Source organism: Zosterops lateralis (genome assembly GCF_965231275.1).
Source record: "Zosterops lateralis genome assembly, chromosome: 18".
In the NCBI taxonomy this organism is placed as follows: domain Eukaryota; kingdom Metazoa; phylum Chordata; class Aves; order Passeriformes; family Zosteropidae; genus Zosterops; species Zosterops lateralis.
In genome coordinates, this window is record NC_139778.1 from 11,986,405 (window position 1) to 12,000,917 (window position 14,513).

General features: G+C 57.1%; 1 protein-coding gene across 1 annotated transcript in view; it reads left to right on the plus strand.

Moving 5' to 3' along the window:
• DNAH17 (dynein axonemal heavy chain 17) overlaps nt 1-14,513 on the plus strand; it is a gene marked incomplete at its 5' end in the record, with an annotated part of 31,935 nt that overhangs the window by 7,919 nt on the left and 9,503 nt on the right. Inside the window, 36 exons of the mRNA XM_083874728.1 lie at nt 355-603; nt 829-951; nt 1,176-1,523; nt 1,602-1,693; nt 1,836-1,962; nt 2,182-2,334; nt 2,724-2,849; nt 2,995-3,102; nt 3,221-3,352; nt 3,616-3,776; nt 3,859-4,015; nt 4,283-4,387; nt 4,822-4,979; nt 5,453-5,591; nt 6,115-6,342; nt 6,486-6,623; nt 7,128-7,260; nt 7,445-7,572; nt 7,664-7,812; nt 7,917-8,199; nt 8,289-8,462; nt 9,056-9,263; nt 9,355-9,520; nt 9,604-9,706; nt 9,851-9,998; nt 10,115-10,206; nt 10,381-10,542; nt 10,634-10,798; nt 10,942-11,133; nt 11,535-11,801; nt 12,275-12,436; nt 12,942-13,175; nt 13,355-13,519; nt 13,614-13,709; nt 13,790-14,007; nt 14,225-14,432. Coding sequence (XP_083730854.1) covers nt 355-603; nt 829-951; nt 1,176-1,523; nt 1,602-1,693; nt 1,836-1,962; nt 2,182-2,334; nt 2,724-2,849; nt 2,995-3,102; nt 3,221-3,352; nt 3,616-3,776; nt 3,859-4,015; nt 4,283-4,387; nt 4,822-4,979; nt 5,453-5,591; nt 6,115-6,342; nt 6,486-6,623; nt 7,128-7,260; nt 7,445-7,572; nt 7,664-7,812; nt 7,917-8,199; nt 8,289-8,462; nt 9,056-9,263; nt 9,355-9,520; nt 9,604-9,706; nt 9,851-9,998; nt 10,115-10,206; nt 10,381-10,542; nt 10,634-10,798; nt 10,942-11,133; nt 11,535-11,801; nt 12,275-12,436; nt 12,942-13,175; nt 13,355-13,519; nt 13,614-13,709; nt 13,790-14,007; nt 14,225-14,432 — 5,997 coding nt within the window. The remainder of the gene's footprint in view (nt 1-354; nt 604-828; nt 952-1,175; nt 1,524-1,601; nt 1,694-1,835; nt 1,963-2,181; nt 2,335-2,723; nt 2,850-2,994; nt 3,103-3,220; nt 3,353-3,615; nt 3,777-3,858; nt 4,016-4,282; nt 4,388-4,821; nt 4,980-5,452; nt 5,592-6,114; nt 6,343-6,485; nt 6,624-7,127; nt 7,261-7,444; nt 7,573-7,663; nt 7,813-7,916; nt 8,200-8,288; nt 8,463-9,055; nt 9,264-9,354; nt 9,521-9,603; nt 9,707-9,850; nt 9,999-10,114; nt 10,207-10,380; nt 10,543-10,633; nt 10,799-10,941; nt 11,134-11,534; nt 11,802-12,274; nt 12,437-12,941; nt 13,176-13,354; nt 13,520-13,613; nt 13,710-13,789; nt 14,008-14,224; nt 14,433-14,513) is intronic.

Here is a 14,513-nt window from a genome sequence, read left to right on the forward strand (position 1 = left end):
TGTGCTGTGCTCTGGGAGCCAGAGCAAAGAGCCCAGTGCTGCTCCCAGGCAAGGGCTGGACAGCAGGCTGCTCTTGGCTGGCATGAGCACCTAGCACAGGCTCCTGGTGCCAGCTGGGCATTGCCAGAAAAAGGTGCAGAGCTGTTGCAGCTTCTCAGAGAGCTCATTGCCATCAGAGGGAGGATGAGACATGGGGCAGGTTGTTATTACATTTGAAGCAGGTCTGCATGGTGTGTGCATGAGTGGGGGGCCTGGTGGGCACAGAGGGCGTGGGGACACTGGGAATGCCGCTCCTCTTCCCAGGCAGGAATGCTCCTGCTAATCACACCTTGTGAAAATGTGTCCTGGGTCCAGGTGAACTTGAGCATCGCTGCCTGGAATACGACCAAGTGGTCAGATCTTAACGTTGAGGATATGGATATTGAGTGCAAGAAATTTGCTAAAGACATCCGGAGTTTGGATAAGGAGGTGAAGAGCTGGGACGCGTTCACAGGGCTGGACAGCAGCATGAAGAACATGATCACATCCCTGCGTGCTGTGAGCGAGCTGCAGAACCCAGCCATCAGGAAGCGGCACTGGCAGGAGCTTGTGCAGACAACCAAGGTGCTCCCGCGTCCTCCTGCCCATCCCTGGCCCAGGAGGCTCCAGCCCTGTGGCCCAGGAGACTCCCAAGATCCCCACCCAGCAAGGGAAAGAGTTGCCATTAGGTTTAAATCTGGCCATATGCAAATATTTGTGTAGGGTCTCTTAATGTGGGTGTTAATGAGCTGCTGGACTGCCTCTCTGTGGAGGGGAGTCCATGGCCCAAGCAGGCTGGTTCTGCTCCAGGTGGAATTCACCATGTCTGAGAAGACCATCCTGGCGGATCTGCTGCAGCTGAACCTACACAAGTTTGAGGAGGAGGTTCGCGGCATCGTGGACAAAGCGTCGAAGGAGGCTGGGATGGAGAAGGTAAATGGGGCTCAGCTCCTCCACTGCTTTGCTGAGACTCCTGTGCCAATGGGACCGTGGCTGTCAAGGGTTTATGCTCCAGTTCCTGGGGCTGGAGTCCACAGGGAGCACACGGAGCTTGTGGAGCCCACGCCTGGAGCAGGCGCCCCTCTGTCCTCCTGCTTCCCCACCGGGGCTTGGCCCAGCACCACAGCAGCCAGCTCATCCTCATGCCCCACCCGCAGGTGCTGAATGCCCTGGACACCACTTGGGCAACAATGGAGTTTGAGTACGAGCCCCACAGCAGGACCCAGCTCCCACTGCTCAAGATGGATGAAGTGCTCATTGAGACGCTGGAGGACAACCAAATGCAGCTGCAGAACGTGCTGGCCTCCAAGTACCGAGCCTTCTTCCTTGAGAGGGCACAAGACTGGCAGGTGAAGCTGTCAACCAGCGACGTTGTTATCAACACCTGGTTTGAGGTACAGAGGAAGTGGAGTCACTTGGAAACAATCTTCATAGCATCTGAAGACACACGCAGTCAACTGCCAGAGGATTCGAAGAGATTTGATACCATTGATGAGGATTTCCGGGTGAGAAGCCCATTCCTCCTCTCCTTTTCCCTGCAGTTCTCTGCCAGACTGGTTGGCTGAAGTGTTTTTCCTCTTCAGGAACTAGTAGCCGACGCAGTACAAACTCCCAACGTGATTGAATGCACCAACAAGCCCGGGCTGCTCACCCGGCTGGAAGAGCTGCAGGACAGGTGAGGATCAAATCACCTGGTGACGCATTTGGGAGGCCAAAGGAAGAGGGTGATTCCTCCAAAGCATCAGCATGACAAGGACTGAGCAAAGAATAAAACTGATATATGGGGGTTAATGGCAGGTTTTTCTGTTTTCTGCCAGGCTGGCAGTCTGTGAGAAGGCCTTGGCTGAATACCTTGAGACCAAAAGGCTGGCTTTCCCCCGGTTCTATTTTGTTTCCTCTGCGGACCTACTGGATATTTTATCAAAGGGGACCGAGCCCCTTGAGGTATAGGCTGTGTGTGAAACTGGGGATGAGTCCTGTGCCATTTCCCTGCACTCATTTGAGCAGTTTTAGAACATTTTTCACTCTTATGGGCAGAACACCATCCCTGATCCCCCTTCCTGGGAGTGCAGCGCCCAGGGGGCACCCAGGCGTAGATCCAGTTGCTGATGACACCTCCACACGTGACGGGGGTCCTGACAGTGGCTGTGCCTCTGCTCTCAGGTGTCCCGGCACTTGACGAAGCTGTTTGACAGTATGGCCAGGCTGGACTTCGTGGAGGGCCCAGACAAAAAGCCTGAGAAGATGGCCCGGGGGATGTTCAGCCGGGACGGGGAGCACGTGCCCTTCGATGCAAACTGTGACCTGTCTGGCCAGGTCAGCTGAGCTTCCTGCAGACCCTGCAGGCCTGAGGCAGGGGGCAGGTTGAGGAGGGGGATGAACCTTTTGCTGGTTGTGCTCTAACAGCCTGTCAGGAGTATAAAAATGCAACTACAAAGATTTTTGGCCAAAAACCCCAGAAATGGCACCTGCATTGTCGGTACAGAGCAGCGCAGTCATGCGATCCTGCTCAGCCTCCCAGCCCCTCCAGGGTTGCAGAGTGGTCACAGTTTGGCTGTGTGCCCTCAGACCATCCCTCATCACATCCCGTGGGCTGTGCCCTGCGGGACCAGCACCAAACTCTCTCCTGTGGTACACTGAGAGGTTTGTGCGGCCTGGGTGGGCTGGGAGCCCCTCACTCAGCTCTGCTGGGTGTGACCCTGCAGGTGGAGGTTTGGCTGAACCGGCTGCTGGAGCGGATGCGCTCGACGCTGCGGAGTCTCATCCCCGTGGCCCTGGGCACCTACGAGGACAAGCCACGGGAGCAGTGGGTGTTTGACTACCCAGCACAGGTGGGTGCTGCTGCACGGGGCCAGGCTGAGCCGGCTCTGAGAGGGACAGGAGGAGGAGCCAGAGAGCCCCGGCAGGCACAGGCGCCCACCCTGAGCCACAGCAGGTTCCTCTTTATGGCCGTGTTGTCCCCATGGTTTGCTGCAGGTCGCTCTCACCTGCACCCAGATCGCCTGGACCACAGAGGTTGGTGTCGCTTTTGACAGCCTGGAGAAAGGTTATGAGAATGCCATTAAGGATTATAACAAAAAGCAGGTTGGCATCATCCACACCTGACCTGGAGCCGGCCTGAGCCTCTCTGCCAGGCCAGGGGTTATTGAGGTGGACAAATGAGGGCATCCTCTCTATGTCCATTATTTCTGTCCTTCCCCAGATTGCCCGGCTGAATGCCCTGATTTCCCTGCTCCTCGGGAACCTGAGCGCTGGAGACAGAATGAAGATCATGACAATCTGTACTATTGATGTCCATGCCAGGGACGTTGTGGCCAAAATGATCCAAACAAAGGTATTTGGTACCAGAGAGAATTTTTGCTGCACCATCTCTCAGAACTCTGGCGCACAGATTTCCTGTCATTCTGTTCCTTTGGGGCTGGGCACCTCTGTTGGTGGGTGTGGACTAGGCTGGGCATGAGGAGGGATTGTTCTCCCCCAGCATGGCCCCAGGACCCCTTTGCACTGTCCTTGTGCTGGGAGGTGGCAAACGGCCCAAGGCAGGGGTGTGTCGCTGTCCCAGCGGGACACAGCCCTCCCCAGCCAGCTGCTCCGCAGGTGGAGAACTCGCAGGCGTTTGCCTGGCAGTCCCAGCTCCGGCACCGCTGGGACACCGGGACGAACCACTGCTACGCCAACATCTGTGACGCTCAGCTCCTGTACGCCTACGAGTACCTGGGGAACACCCCCCGCCTGGTCATCACCCCCCTGACAGACAGGTCGGGGCTCGGCTCCCCACACCTCCCCCTGGCTCTGGGGCTGTGCCACGGGCCCTGCTCAGCCCCAGTGTCCTCCCCACAGGTGCTACATCACCCTGACACAGTCCCTGCACCTCTACATGGGGGGGGCCCCCGCCGGCCCCGCAGGCACCGGCAAGACAGAGACCACCAAGGACCTGGGCCGGGCCGTGGGGATAATGGTGTACGTGTTCAACTGCTCCGAGCAGATGGACTACAAGGTAGGGCAGGGGACAGCAGCGTGGTGGCACTGAGGTGACAACCATGGGGTGCCCAAGACAAGGGGACCCTGGGTTTGGATCTATGGCAGCCCAGGGGGGCCTCAGCAGTGGGGCTTTGTAACTGTGGGGAGTTTCTCTAGGGAAGAGCACAATCTGTAAGGCAGGAGCAGGTCTCAGCACTCGAGTTTTGTCACCAAATCCCCCACTGCAGCTGCCGTGAGGGACTGCAGTGCCTGAGCCCTGTCCCACTGCTCTGTTTCTCTCCAGTCCTGTGGGAACATCTACAAAGGACTTGCCCAGACAGGTGCCTGGGGCTGCTTCGACGAGTTCAATCGCATTTTGGTGGAGGTCCTGTCTGTCATTGCGGTGCAGGTGCGCACTGTCCCCACAGCCCGGTGACAATGGGTGCTAAAGAGACTTCTCAGTCCATGTCCTGGATGCTGCCCCAGTTAAACCTGACTGGCAGGACAGTTTGCCACTGTTCTCTCCACGATATCCGTCTTGGACACAGGGTGGGGTGGAAGCACAGCAGTGCAGGAGATTTGGGCACAGTTAAACCTCACAGCCCAGCTGTGTCCCATCCTGGTGACCTGTCACCCCTCCCAGCTCTGCTATCACCTGGGACAGGTTGTTGGGGTGGTTAAGAAGGAGCTGGTTTAAGGCCAGCTCTCCTGCTGCTGAGATCTCAATATTATTCCTGGCACAGCCGAACCCTCAGGCTCACCTTGGGGAGCAGTCAGGGCCAGTCAGAGCACTGGGCAGGGAACCAGGAACTGCCAGAACCAACACCTCTTCTCACCTGGCAGGTAAAATCTATTCAAGATGCAATCCGTGCCAAGAAGAAAACATTCAACTTCCTTGGGGAGACCATCTCCCTGGTGCCATCGGTCGGGCTGTTCATCACCATGAACCCTGGCTATGCTGGGCGCACGGAGCTGCCTGAGAATCTGAAAGCTCTGTTCAGGTGGGTCGGTGTCACTGCAGCACTTTCCCCTGTGCTGGCACTCATGTGCCACATCCACAGTGTGAGCTAAGCCAAGGGGTTTGTGTGCCCTGGTGTGAGGGAGCCCTTGGCACAGTCCTGTCACCCCCCAGCGGTGACCTGCCCTGCTCTGCAAGAGGGGTTGCCACTCTCAACTAAAAATCCAGTTGAGAGTTGACAAAAAGGTGGTGAAGCACTGGAGGGGGAGGCACAGAGATGCTGTGGGACCCCTGTTCTTGCTGAAACTCAGCCTGTGACTGCAGAAGGGCTGGTGTGCCCCAGTCTGGTGGAACGTGAGCCCCACCTGGAGAAGGAGTCTGAGCAGGAGATCCCAGCAAGTGTAACTGCAGCGACTGACTGTTTGTTACACTGGAAACTTGGGGGCAAACCTTGGGAGCTGCGGGAGGGTAAGGACGTGGTCAGCAGCCCTGACAACTGCAGCTGCTCCTCTCCAGGCCCTGTGCTATGGTGGTCCCCGATTTTGAACTGATCTGCGAGATCATGCTTGTGGCAGAGGGATTTCTCGAAGCCAGGCTCCTGGCAAGGAAGTTCATCACTCTGTACACACTCTGCAAAGAGCTGCTGTCAAAACAGGTAATTCACAATATTGCACAGTGCTGTCTGTGAGAGGAAAGAGTCCATCTGGTCATCAAACCTGACACACTGCAGTGGGATTGCTGGTGGTGACACACGGAGCGATGGTTTTGCACAGCTCAGGTCTATGGCTGGACAAGATCCACTTCTACCTCGTGCATCATATGGCACCTTTCTAGCTTAAGGAAGGAATCAAGAAGCCCATAAGTAGAATAGCATGGAATTACAATTGGAATTAGAATTAGGCCAGTTAAGATGAGAGCATTCAGATATTATTCATCTCAAGAGAGGTAATTTGCACTATAAATGTGTCTCCAAGAAGGAAGTCAGATCCCCAGTTCCAAATCACCCCCATGACTGACAGAGGCTTTTCCTGTAAATAAACTCAGTTTAGGTCCAGCCCAGTGGGTGCCATGTGGATGGCCTGCCTGGGGGCTGGTGCACAGGGTGTTCCTCTGCAGTGCAGTTTGAAGCAGTTCTCCCCCACCAAAGTGAAATGGTGATTCTCTGCCTCCTGTCACAGGACCACTACGACTGGGGGCTGCGGGCCATCAAGTCCGTGCTGGTGGTGGCAGGCTCTTTGAAGAGGGGGGACCCTGGCTCTGCAGAGGACCAGGTTCTGATGAGAGCTTTACGAGACTTCAATATCCCCAAGATCGTGACAGATGACTTGCCTGTGTTCTTGGGGCTGATTGGAGACCTGTTTCCATCACTGGATGCTCCCAGGAAGAGGGACCTCAACTTTGAGAAGGTGCAAGCCCAACCATTTCACCACTGCCAGAGATGGCCCAGTCCTGGCAGGGTCCAGAGGTCTTTTCAGTGCTCCTTGGGATGGCCAGCTCATCTTCAGGGTCTTTCCACTGCAAGGTGGTCAGCGCCTGCTCTCCCTCCCAGGTCATCCGTGAGTCTGTGCTGGAGCTGAAGCTGCAGGCAGAGGAGAATTTCGTGCTGAAGGTGGTACAGCTGGAGGAGCTGCTGCAAGTGCGACACTCCGTCTTCATCGTCGGCAACGCTGGCACTGGCAAGTCCCAGGTAGCAGCCAAACCATCCTGAGGACATGGGGCCCCTCCGGCCTCAGCCAAGCATATCCCATGGCCCCACAGCTTCTTGGTGAGAGCTGTGCAGAGCCCAGTGCTTGGGCAGAGGAGAGCAGTGCAGTCCCATGCCAGGCCCTCAGGCACTGTGTGTGCCAGACTGAGCCCGTGCAGCTGAGCAGGTTTGGGATGCACAGCTGAGGGGCTGCCTGAGACACCCACGAGCAGAGCAGAGACAAAGACAGCAGACAGGGCACGCTCTCACAACTGATCCTGGGCGTGCTGCGGTGCCAGCAGGATGGCAGGACAGGGCTGGCTGGCAGGACAGGGCCCCCACAGTGCCCTGTCCAGGAGCAGGCTCTGCACAGGGAGGTCAGGTGTTTTCCCAGAGCAGACCAGGTGGGAGCAGGGCTCCACGTCCCCCACTGCAGGCAGGGGCTGCCGAAGGCTGTGGTTGCCTCGGTGGAATCAGCACCGTGGCTGCACCATCCTCTCTCCACAGGTGCTGAAGTCACTCAACAAGACGTACAAAACACTGAAGAGGAGGCCAGTCACTGTGGACCTCGACCCCAAGGCTGTGACCTGCGATGAGCTGTTTGGGATCATTCATCCAGCCACACGGGAATGGAAGGATGGTGAGACACCAATGCTGTCAGCTCAGTCTGTGGGATGTGAGATGGAATGGGAAGACTTTTCCTTGGGGCTCTTTCCTGGAGTGGGAGGGAGAAGGAATATGTTTTGTGGGAGCACCAATCCCATGTGTCCTCCAGCAAATGGCTGTGTGTGGAGAGGGAAAACCTGAGTCTCTCTGTGGGGCAGGTCTGTTCTCCACAGCAATGCGTGACCTGGCCAACATCACACATGATGGGCCCAAATGGATCATTCTTGATGGAGACATTGATCCAATGTGGATCGAGTCCTTGAACACAGTCATGGACGACAATAAGGTTGGTGCCATCACACCCCAGGGGCTTTGCTCACTTGTTATCTCGGGGGGACCAACTCCAGGCATCCCCCACAATGAACCACTTCCCCCAGGTTCTCACCTTGGCCAGCAACGAGCGCATCCCCCTCACTCCCACCATGAGACTCATCTTCGAGATCAGCCACCTGCGGACGGCCACGCCGGCCACCGTGTCCCGAGCCGGGATCCTCTACCTCAACCCCGCAGACCTGGGCTGGAGCCCGTGAGCTGGGCAGGGATGGGATGGGATGAGACGGGATGGGACGGGATGGGATGGAATGGGATGGCACAGGATGCTCACTGCAGCCCTGCTTGTCTCTCCCACAGCATCGTGACCAGCTGGATCGACACAAGGACAGTGAAGTCTGAGAAGGCGGCTCTGACGATCCTCTTTGACAAGTACCTGCCACCATGCCTGGAGAAGCTCAGGTCTGAGTTCAAGACAATCACCCCTGTTCCTGAGGTCACGGCCATACAGACAGTTCTGTCCCTGCTGGAATGTTTCCTGACGCCGAAGAATGTCCCAGCAGACTCACCCCGGGAGCAATATGAGCTCTTCTTTGTCTTTGCCTGTATCTGGGCCTTTGGCATGGCCTTGTACCAGGACCAGGTACAGCCACAGGACTGCCTTGCACCTGCCACCCCTCTCTGCATCCCACCGTGTGTCCAGGGTCTGAGTGTCTCTGTTTTGTCCTCCAGCTAGTGGACCACCGCCAGCAGTTCAGCAAGTGGTGGCTGACAGAATTTAAAACCATCAAATTTCCTAATCAGGGGACAATCTTTGACTATTACATTCATCCAGAAAAGAAGACATTCAATCCCTGGGATGAAAGAGTGCCAGAGTTCGAGCTCGACCCTGACGTCCCCTTACAGGTATTTCCCACAAGAGCTGTGTTTATATGACTGGTTTGACTGTCCCTCCACAGTCTTCCCCTCAGCAATGTATGGAGCATCATCAGGATTGGGACTGGCAGCACCCATCAAACCCAATGGCTTCCTATGGTTCTCTTTACTCCACAGAAGCCTCACACAAGGGCTGTGAGTTCCACATCTCCTTCACCTTCAGATTAACCTGCAGCTTCAGAGAGTCTCACAAAGTAGCTGTGACTATTCCCTGAATGCAAAATGTCCTTTAGCACTTGATTTGTGTTTCCTACAGAGGCATCTTGGGGGGTTATCTAAGCTGTCAGGGAAAAGGGCAAGGAGCTGTGTCTGTGTGGCAGTTCCAGGAACTGCCCATGTTGTTCTGTGTAATAACTGGGTTTGGGTCAGAAAGTCTTTAGAATAATAGAGCACACAAGATGTGCTGCTTTAGAGAGGGACCAGGTTTACCTGCAGGGAGCACCGTCTGTTGGAGCTGCCAGGAGCGCTGTGCAGGGCTCTGGCACGCTGTCTGCTGCCCCAACAGAGGATCCTGCCTCTGCCAGTGCCAGGGCAAGGCAGGGACTGACAGTGCCTCTCCCCAGGCTGCCGTGGTGCACACCACAGAGACCATTCGCCTCCGCTACTTCATGGACCTGCTGATGGAGAAGCAGCGGCCGGTGATGCTGGTGGGGAACGCAGGGACGGGAAAGTCAGTCCTGATGTGGAACAAGCTGGAAGCACTCGGCTCAGACGAGTATCTGGTGCAGTCCGTGCCCCTCAACTTCTACACAACCTCGGCCATGCTGCAGGGTAAGGCAGAGCCAGCAGCTGGCCCCGCACTGGGCTGTGCCGCAGGGTCCTGCAGTGCTGACCCCCCACCCACCTACTCCTCTCACTGCAGCCGTCCTTGAGAAACCCCTGGAGAAGAAATCAGGGAGAATTTTTGGCCCACCTGGCACCAAAAGGCTGATCTTCTTCATCGATGACATGAACATGCCAGAAGTGGACAAGTATGGCACTGTGGCACCACACACACTTATTCGGCAGCACCTGGACCACGGGCACTGGTGGGTGCTGGACGGGCACAGCGTGATGGGGGGAACCTGTCCCCATCCCTGGGGAAAGCGTCACACTGCTGGTCCCTGCACAGGTATGACAGGAACAAACTGACCCTGAAGGACATTCGCAATTGCCAGTACGTGGCCTGCATGAACCCGACTGCAGGATCCTTCACCATCGACTCACGGCTGCAGGTGTGCAGGGGGCAGGGCTCTGCCTGGCACCTTCCCTCTCCAGGCACCAAAGCCCGGAGGGTGGAATGACCCTGCAGTGCCAGCTGGCTGCACCAGCCCCTTGTGGAGCAAAGTGCTCATGTCAATTCCTGCCCCTCTGTGCAGCGGCACTTCTGCGTGCTGGCAGTGAGCTTTCCCAGCCGGGAGGCGCTGCAAACCGTCTATGGCACCATCCTGAAGCAGCACCTGGCCCGGCAGAGCGCACCAATGCCTCTCCAGAAGATGCAGGCCCAGCTGGTGGCAGCAGCGCTGGGTGAGCCTTTGCCACACTGGGGTGGGACAAGCCCCTGGGGAATGCACTGTTGGGGAGCCAGGCTCAGGGGTCTCTGGGGACCTGGACCCTGCTCACCCTCCCTGTCCTGCCAACAGCCCTGCACCAGAAGGTTGCCTCCAACTATCTGCCAACAGCCATCAAGTTCCACTACATCTTCAACCTGCGGGACCTCTCCAATATATTCCAGGTAGTGGGAGAGCTGTTTCTTCTGAAATATCCTTATTCCTTCCTTTCCTCATCCCACATCCTTGCAGCATACCATGTTCCTGAAAAGGGCCTTGGCCTCCCCCCAGAGCAAACCTTTGCAATCAGCTACAGCAGCACTGAAATTACCGTAAGGGCTATGGGATTTGTTTGTCAGGGGCTGCTCTTCTCCACCCCTGAGTGCCTGAGAACCCCTGTGGACTTGGTGCGTCTCTGGCTTCACGAAGCAGAAAGGGTGTATGGAGACAAGCTTGTCGACGAAGAGGATCAGTACAGCTTCAAGAAGCTGATGACAGACATCTGCAGAGCCTCCTTTCAAGTAAGTTGTGCTGAAAAGTAGAGTGCTCCAGCCCAGAGGTGTCCCCAGGTGCCCCAAGGCTGAGCCCCACGGCTGGAATTGCTTTTCCCAGGAGCTCAATGAAGAGTTGATGTTTGCCAAGCCCAACATCTACTGCCACTTTGCCCAGGGCATGGATGAGTCCAAGTACATGCCAGTGACAAGCTGGCCAGCTCTGAGTCGCCTGCTTGAGGAAGCCCTGGACAGCTACAATGAGGTGAACGCAGTGATGAACCTGGTGAGTGTCTGTGGCAGGCAGCTCCACTCTGAGATGGGACTGTGGCATTGCACTGCTGGGTGGGGTTGGTGCATTATGGGGCACTCACTGCTCTTTCTGCCCTGATCCAGAGCACCAAACCTTCCCCTCCTGTTTTCTTCAAGGTGCTCTTTGAAGATGCAGTGTCTCACATCTGCAGAATTAGCCGGATCTTGGAGTCTCCTCGGGGCAATGCACTGCTGGTGGGGGTGGGAGGCAGTGGGAAGCAGAGCCTGGCACGGCTGGCAGCTCACATCAGCAACTTGACCGTGTTCCAGATCACCCTGAGGAAAGGCTACGGCATCCCAGACCTGAAGGTAGGAGCAGCTTTGGACCCTGGCTCAGCGCCACCTGCTTGGGGATGGGTCCTGCACCTGCAGCCACGGTGCCTGGGTGGGCTCACGAGGCTCTGCTCTCCTTGTGACACTGTGTTTGCACACAGGATCACCTGTCACACTGGTAACACCCATGAGTCCTGCCCCAAGGGGCCACAGTGCTTCCCCAGCCAGGCATGGGCAGGAGATACTGGTGACAGCAGGGGTGATGGTGTGGGCAGCCCAGGGGCTGGACCTCTGCCTGGGCAGAGCACCTGGCACCAGCTCCTTCCCACAGGCTCCTTCCAGCTCTCTGGGGCAGCCCAGGGCTGCTCCAAACCAGCCACTTTAGAGAATATCTCACGGGGATTTATCTGGAGGGTGACTGTTTCTCTCTGTCCCAGCTGGACCTTGCTGCCCAGTACATCAAAGCAGCTGTGAAGAACATCCCTGGTGTGTTCCTGATGACAGACTCCCAGGTGGCTGAAGAATCATTCCTGGTTGTGATCAATGATTTCTTGGCATCTGGGGAAGTGCAAGGCCTCTTTCAGGATACTGACCTGGAAACCATCATTGGGTCCATGAGGCCTCAAGTGAAGGCTCTTGGATTGGAGGATACAAAGGAAAACTGCTGGAAATTTTTTATAGAAAAAGTCAGGCGCCAGTTAAAGGTGGGTGTTTGCTCTCCAGGTTGTTTTGTCTGTGCCCCTGATTTGCCTTATCCAAAACCTCTTTGCAAGAGGCCACGGAACACCAAGGTTTCATCCCAGGATGGTGGGTTTAGGCAAAAGGTGTTTTCAGAGACTCCCCAGGTGCCCCCATCCCCAGAGGTGCCGGGCAGAACATCCCTGTACTGACCTCCCTGGGGGCAGAGGGGGTCAGTAGCTTCCACAGCCACACACCATGCTGGGCCCTCCCAGGGACACCCACACCACCACTGTGCCCAGCTGCTGACTGCAGCCACCAGAGGGGAGCCAGTTCCAGCCCTGGTGAGAGGCACAACCACAGACCACCTCGAGCACACTGGGGGTCAGTGGGAAGGCAGCAGATCTCAGGTCTTCAGCAGAATCCTTGCAGTCATGTGGAGCCCCCACAAACACTGACAGGAGGGACACCCCACTCAGGCACTGCTGTTCTGCCCCAGGTTGTGCTCTGCTTCTCCCCCGTGGGCTCCACCCTGCGTGTGCGGGCCAGGAGGTTCCCAGCTGTGGTCAACTGCACAGCCATTGACTGGTTCCACGAGTGGCCAGAGGATGCTCTCGTGTCTGTCAGCAGCAGGTTCCTGGAGGAAACACCAGACATCGAGGTGAGCTGGGACCCCCAGGGCAGCTGCTGTCCTCGGGCACTGGGGAGCCCGGGCTGCACTGGGCAATGAGCTGCACCTCTGCTGCTCTCTGTGTTTAGTGTGCCCAGGGATGGGGGTCTGGCATGACCCTGAGGGCTGGGAACAGCAAGCTGGGAATAGGTCTGGGATAAGTTTACAGCTGGTTCCAGCATCAGAGGCTCCACCCCTGCACTGTGCTGGGGAGGACAAACCCTCCCTTTCCATTCTGTCCTTAAAACACCCCCACAGGCAACAGCCTGGGGACAGCAGCTCCTCCCCACACTGGGATGTCGGGGACACAGCTGGGCAAGGGAACCAGCGCCAGTGCCTTTACCAGCAGCACCTCAGCCCTGTGTTGTGCTGCTGATGAAAAGGGTCACTTTGCTCTGGCCCCTGTGGCTGGACACAGGAGGGGGGCTCAGTGCAGCCACTGCAGGCCAGCACAGCCACCCACTGCAGCAGCTCCCTATCTGTGCTCTCTGTGCAGCCAGAGGTCAAGGCCTCCATCAGCCAGTTCATGTCCTTCGTCCACACAAGCTCAAAGGAGATGTCCAAGACCTACCTGGCCGTGGAGAGACGCTATAATTACACCACACCAAAGACCTTCCTGGAGCAGATAAAGCTCTACCAAAACCTGCTGGCGGATAAAAGGAGCAAGCTCTCTGCCAGCATCGAGAGGCTGGAGAAGGGGCTGATGAAGCTGCAGAGCACAGCATCACAGGTGCCTGCCCATAGCCTGTCTTGTGCTGGGTCTGGCACAGGGGGAGAGGGGAGGCACATCCCTGCAGGATGGTCACAGTGCCTGTGAGGTCCCCAAGCCATAACAAGACACTGCTGCTCCACCGGGCAGTACTTGGCAGGATCAGCCCTTTTATCTGCTCTGTTTCTTCCCTCATTGAGGTGGATGACCTGAAAGCGATGCTGGCAATCCAGGAGGTGGAGCTGAAGAAGAAGAATGAGGACACAGACAAACTGATCCACGTGGTGGGTGTTGAGACAGAGAAGGTCAGCAAGGAGAAAGCCATTGCTGACGAGGAGGAGCTGAAGGTCGAGGCCATCAACAAGGTGAGAAGTGCTGAGCTGGTGTCCAGGGTGGGACAGGGCAGCGTGGGCTCTGTGGTTACAGCCACTTACCCCATCCCATGTCCTCCTTTTCCAGATGGTGGCTGAGAAGCAACGAGCCTGTGCAAGTGACCTGGCAGAGGCAGAGGTGGTGCTCTCTGCTGCCCGCGAGGCCCTGGACACGCTCAACAAGGTGGGTCACCTCTCCTGGGAAGCAGGTGCTGCCTGCCCTGGGCCAGAGTGATGCTCAGGGGCACTGTGGTCCTTCCCCAGTACAACCTGACGGAGCTGAAGTCCTTTGGGGCCCCACCACCAGAGGTAGTGAATGTGATGGCAGCTGTGTTGGTTCTGACGGCCGAAAACGGCAAGATTCCCAAGGACAGGAGCTGGACAGCAGGAAAAGTCAAGATAGGAAAAGCAGACACTTTCCTTGCAAGCTTAAAAAACTACGATGGGGAAAACATCCCTGAGCCCTGTCTCAAGGCATTTGAGTGAGTCCACGGCTGGTTCCTGCCCCTTCACAGCCCCTGCCACCAACTGCCCTGAGCGGGGAGGCCGGGGGGGACCTTCACCCCAGAGCAGAGCAGGGCTCGGGGCAGGAGTGGGATCCGGGTGTTGGCTCTGCTCTCCCACCCGGCCACCCAGAGGTGACCCAAGCCCCGGCAGCTGCGGTGCCGTCCACAGCAGGGCGTGTCCTCCCGTTCCCAGGCCATATCGCAACGACCCCGGGTTTAATCCGGACTTCATCAAGTCCAAGTCAACGGCCGCAGCCGGGCTGTGCTCCTGGTGCCTCAACATGGTCCGTTTCTACGAGGTGCACTGCGTGGTGAAGCCCAAGAGACAGGCGGTGGCCGATGCTGATGCCGAGCTGGCAGAGGCACAGCAGAGGCTGAGTCGCATTAAAAGCAAAATTGTCGTAAGTGTGTCCCCCCACAGCCACAAGCCCCTCAGTCACCAAATGAGCAAAGAACCCTGTGAACCCAGGGCCTGGCCCAAG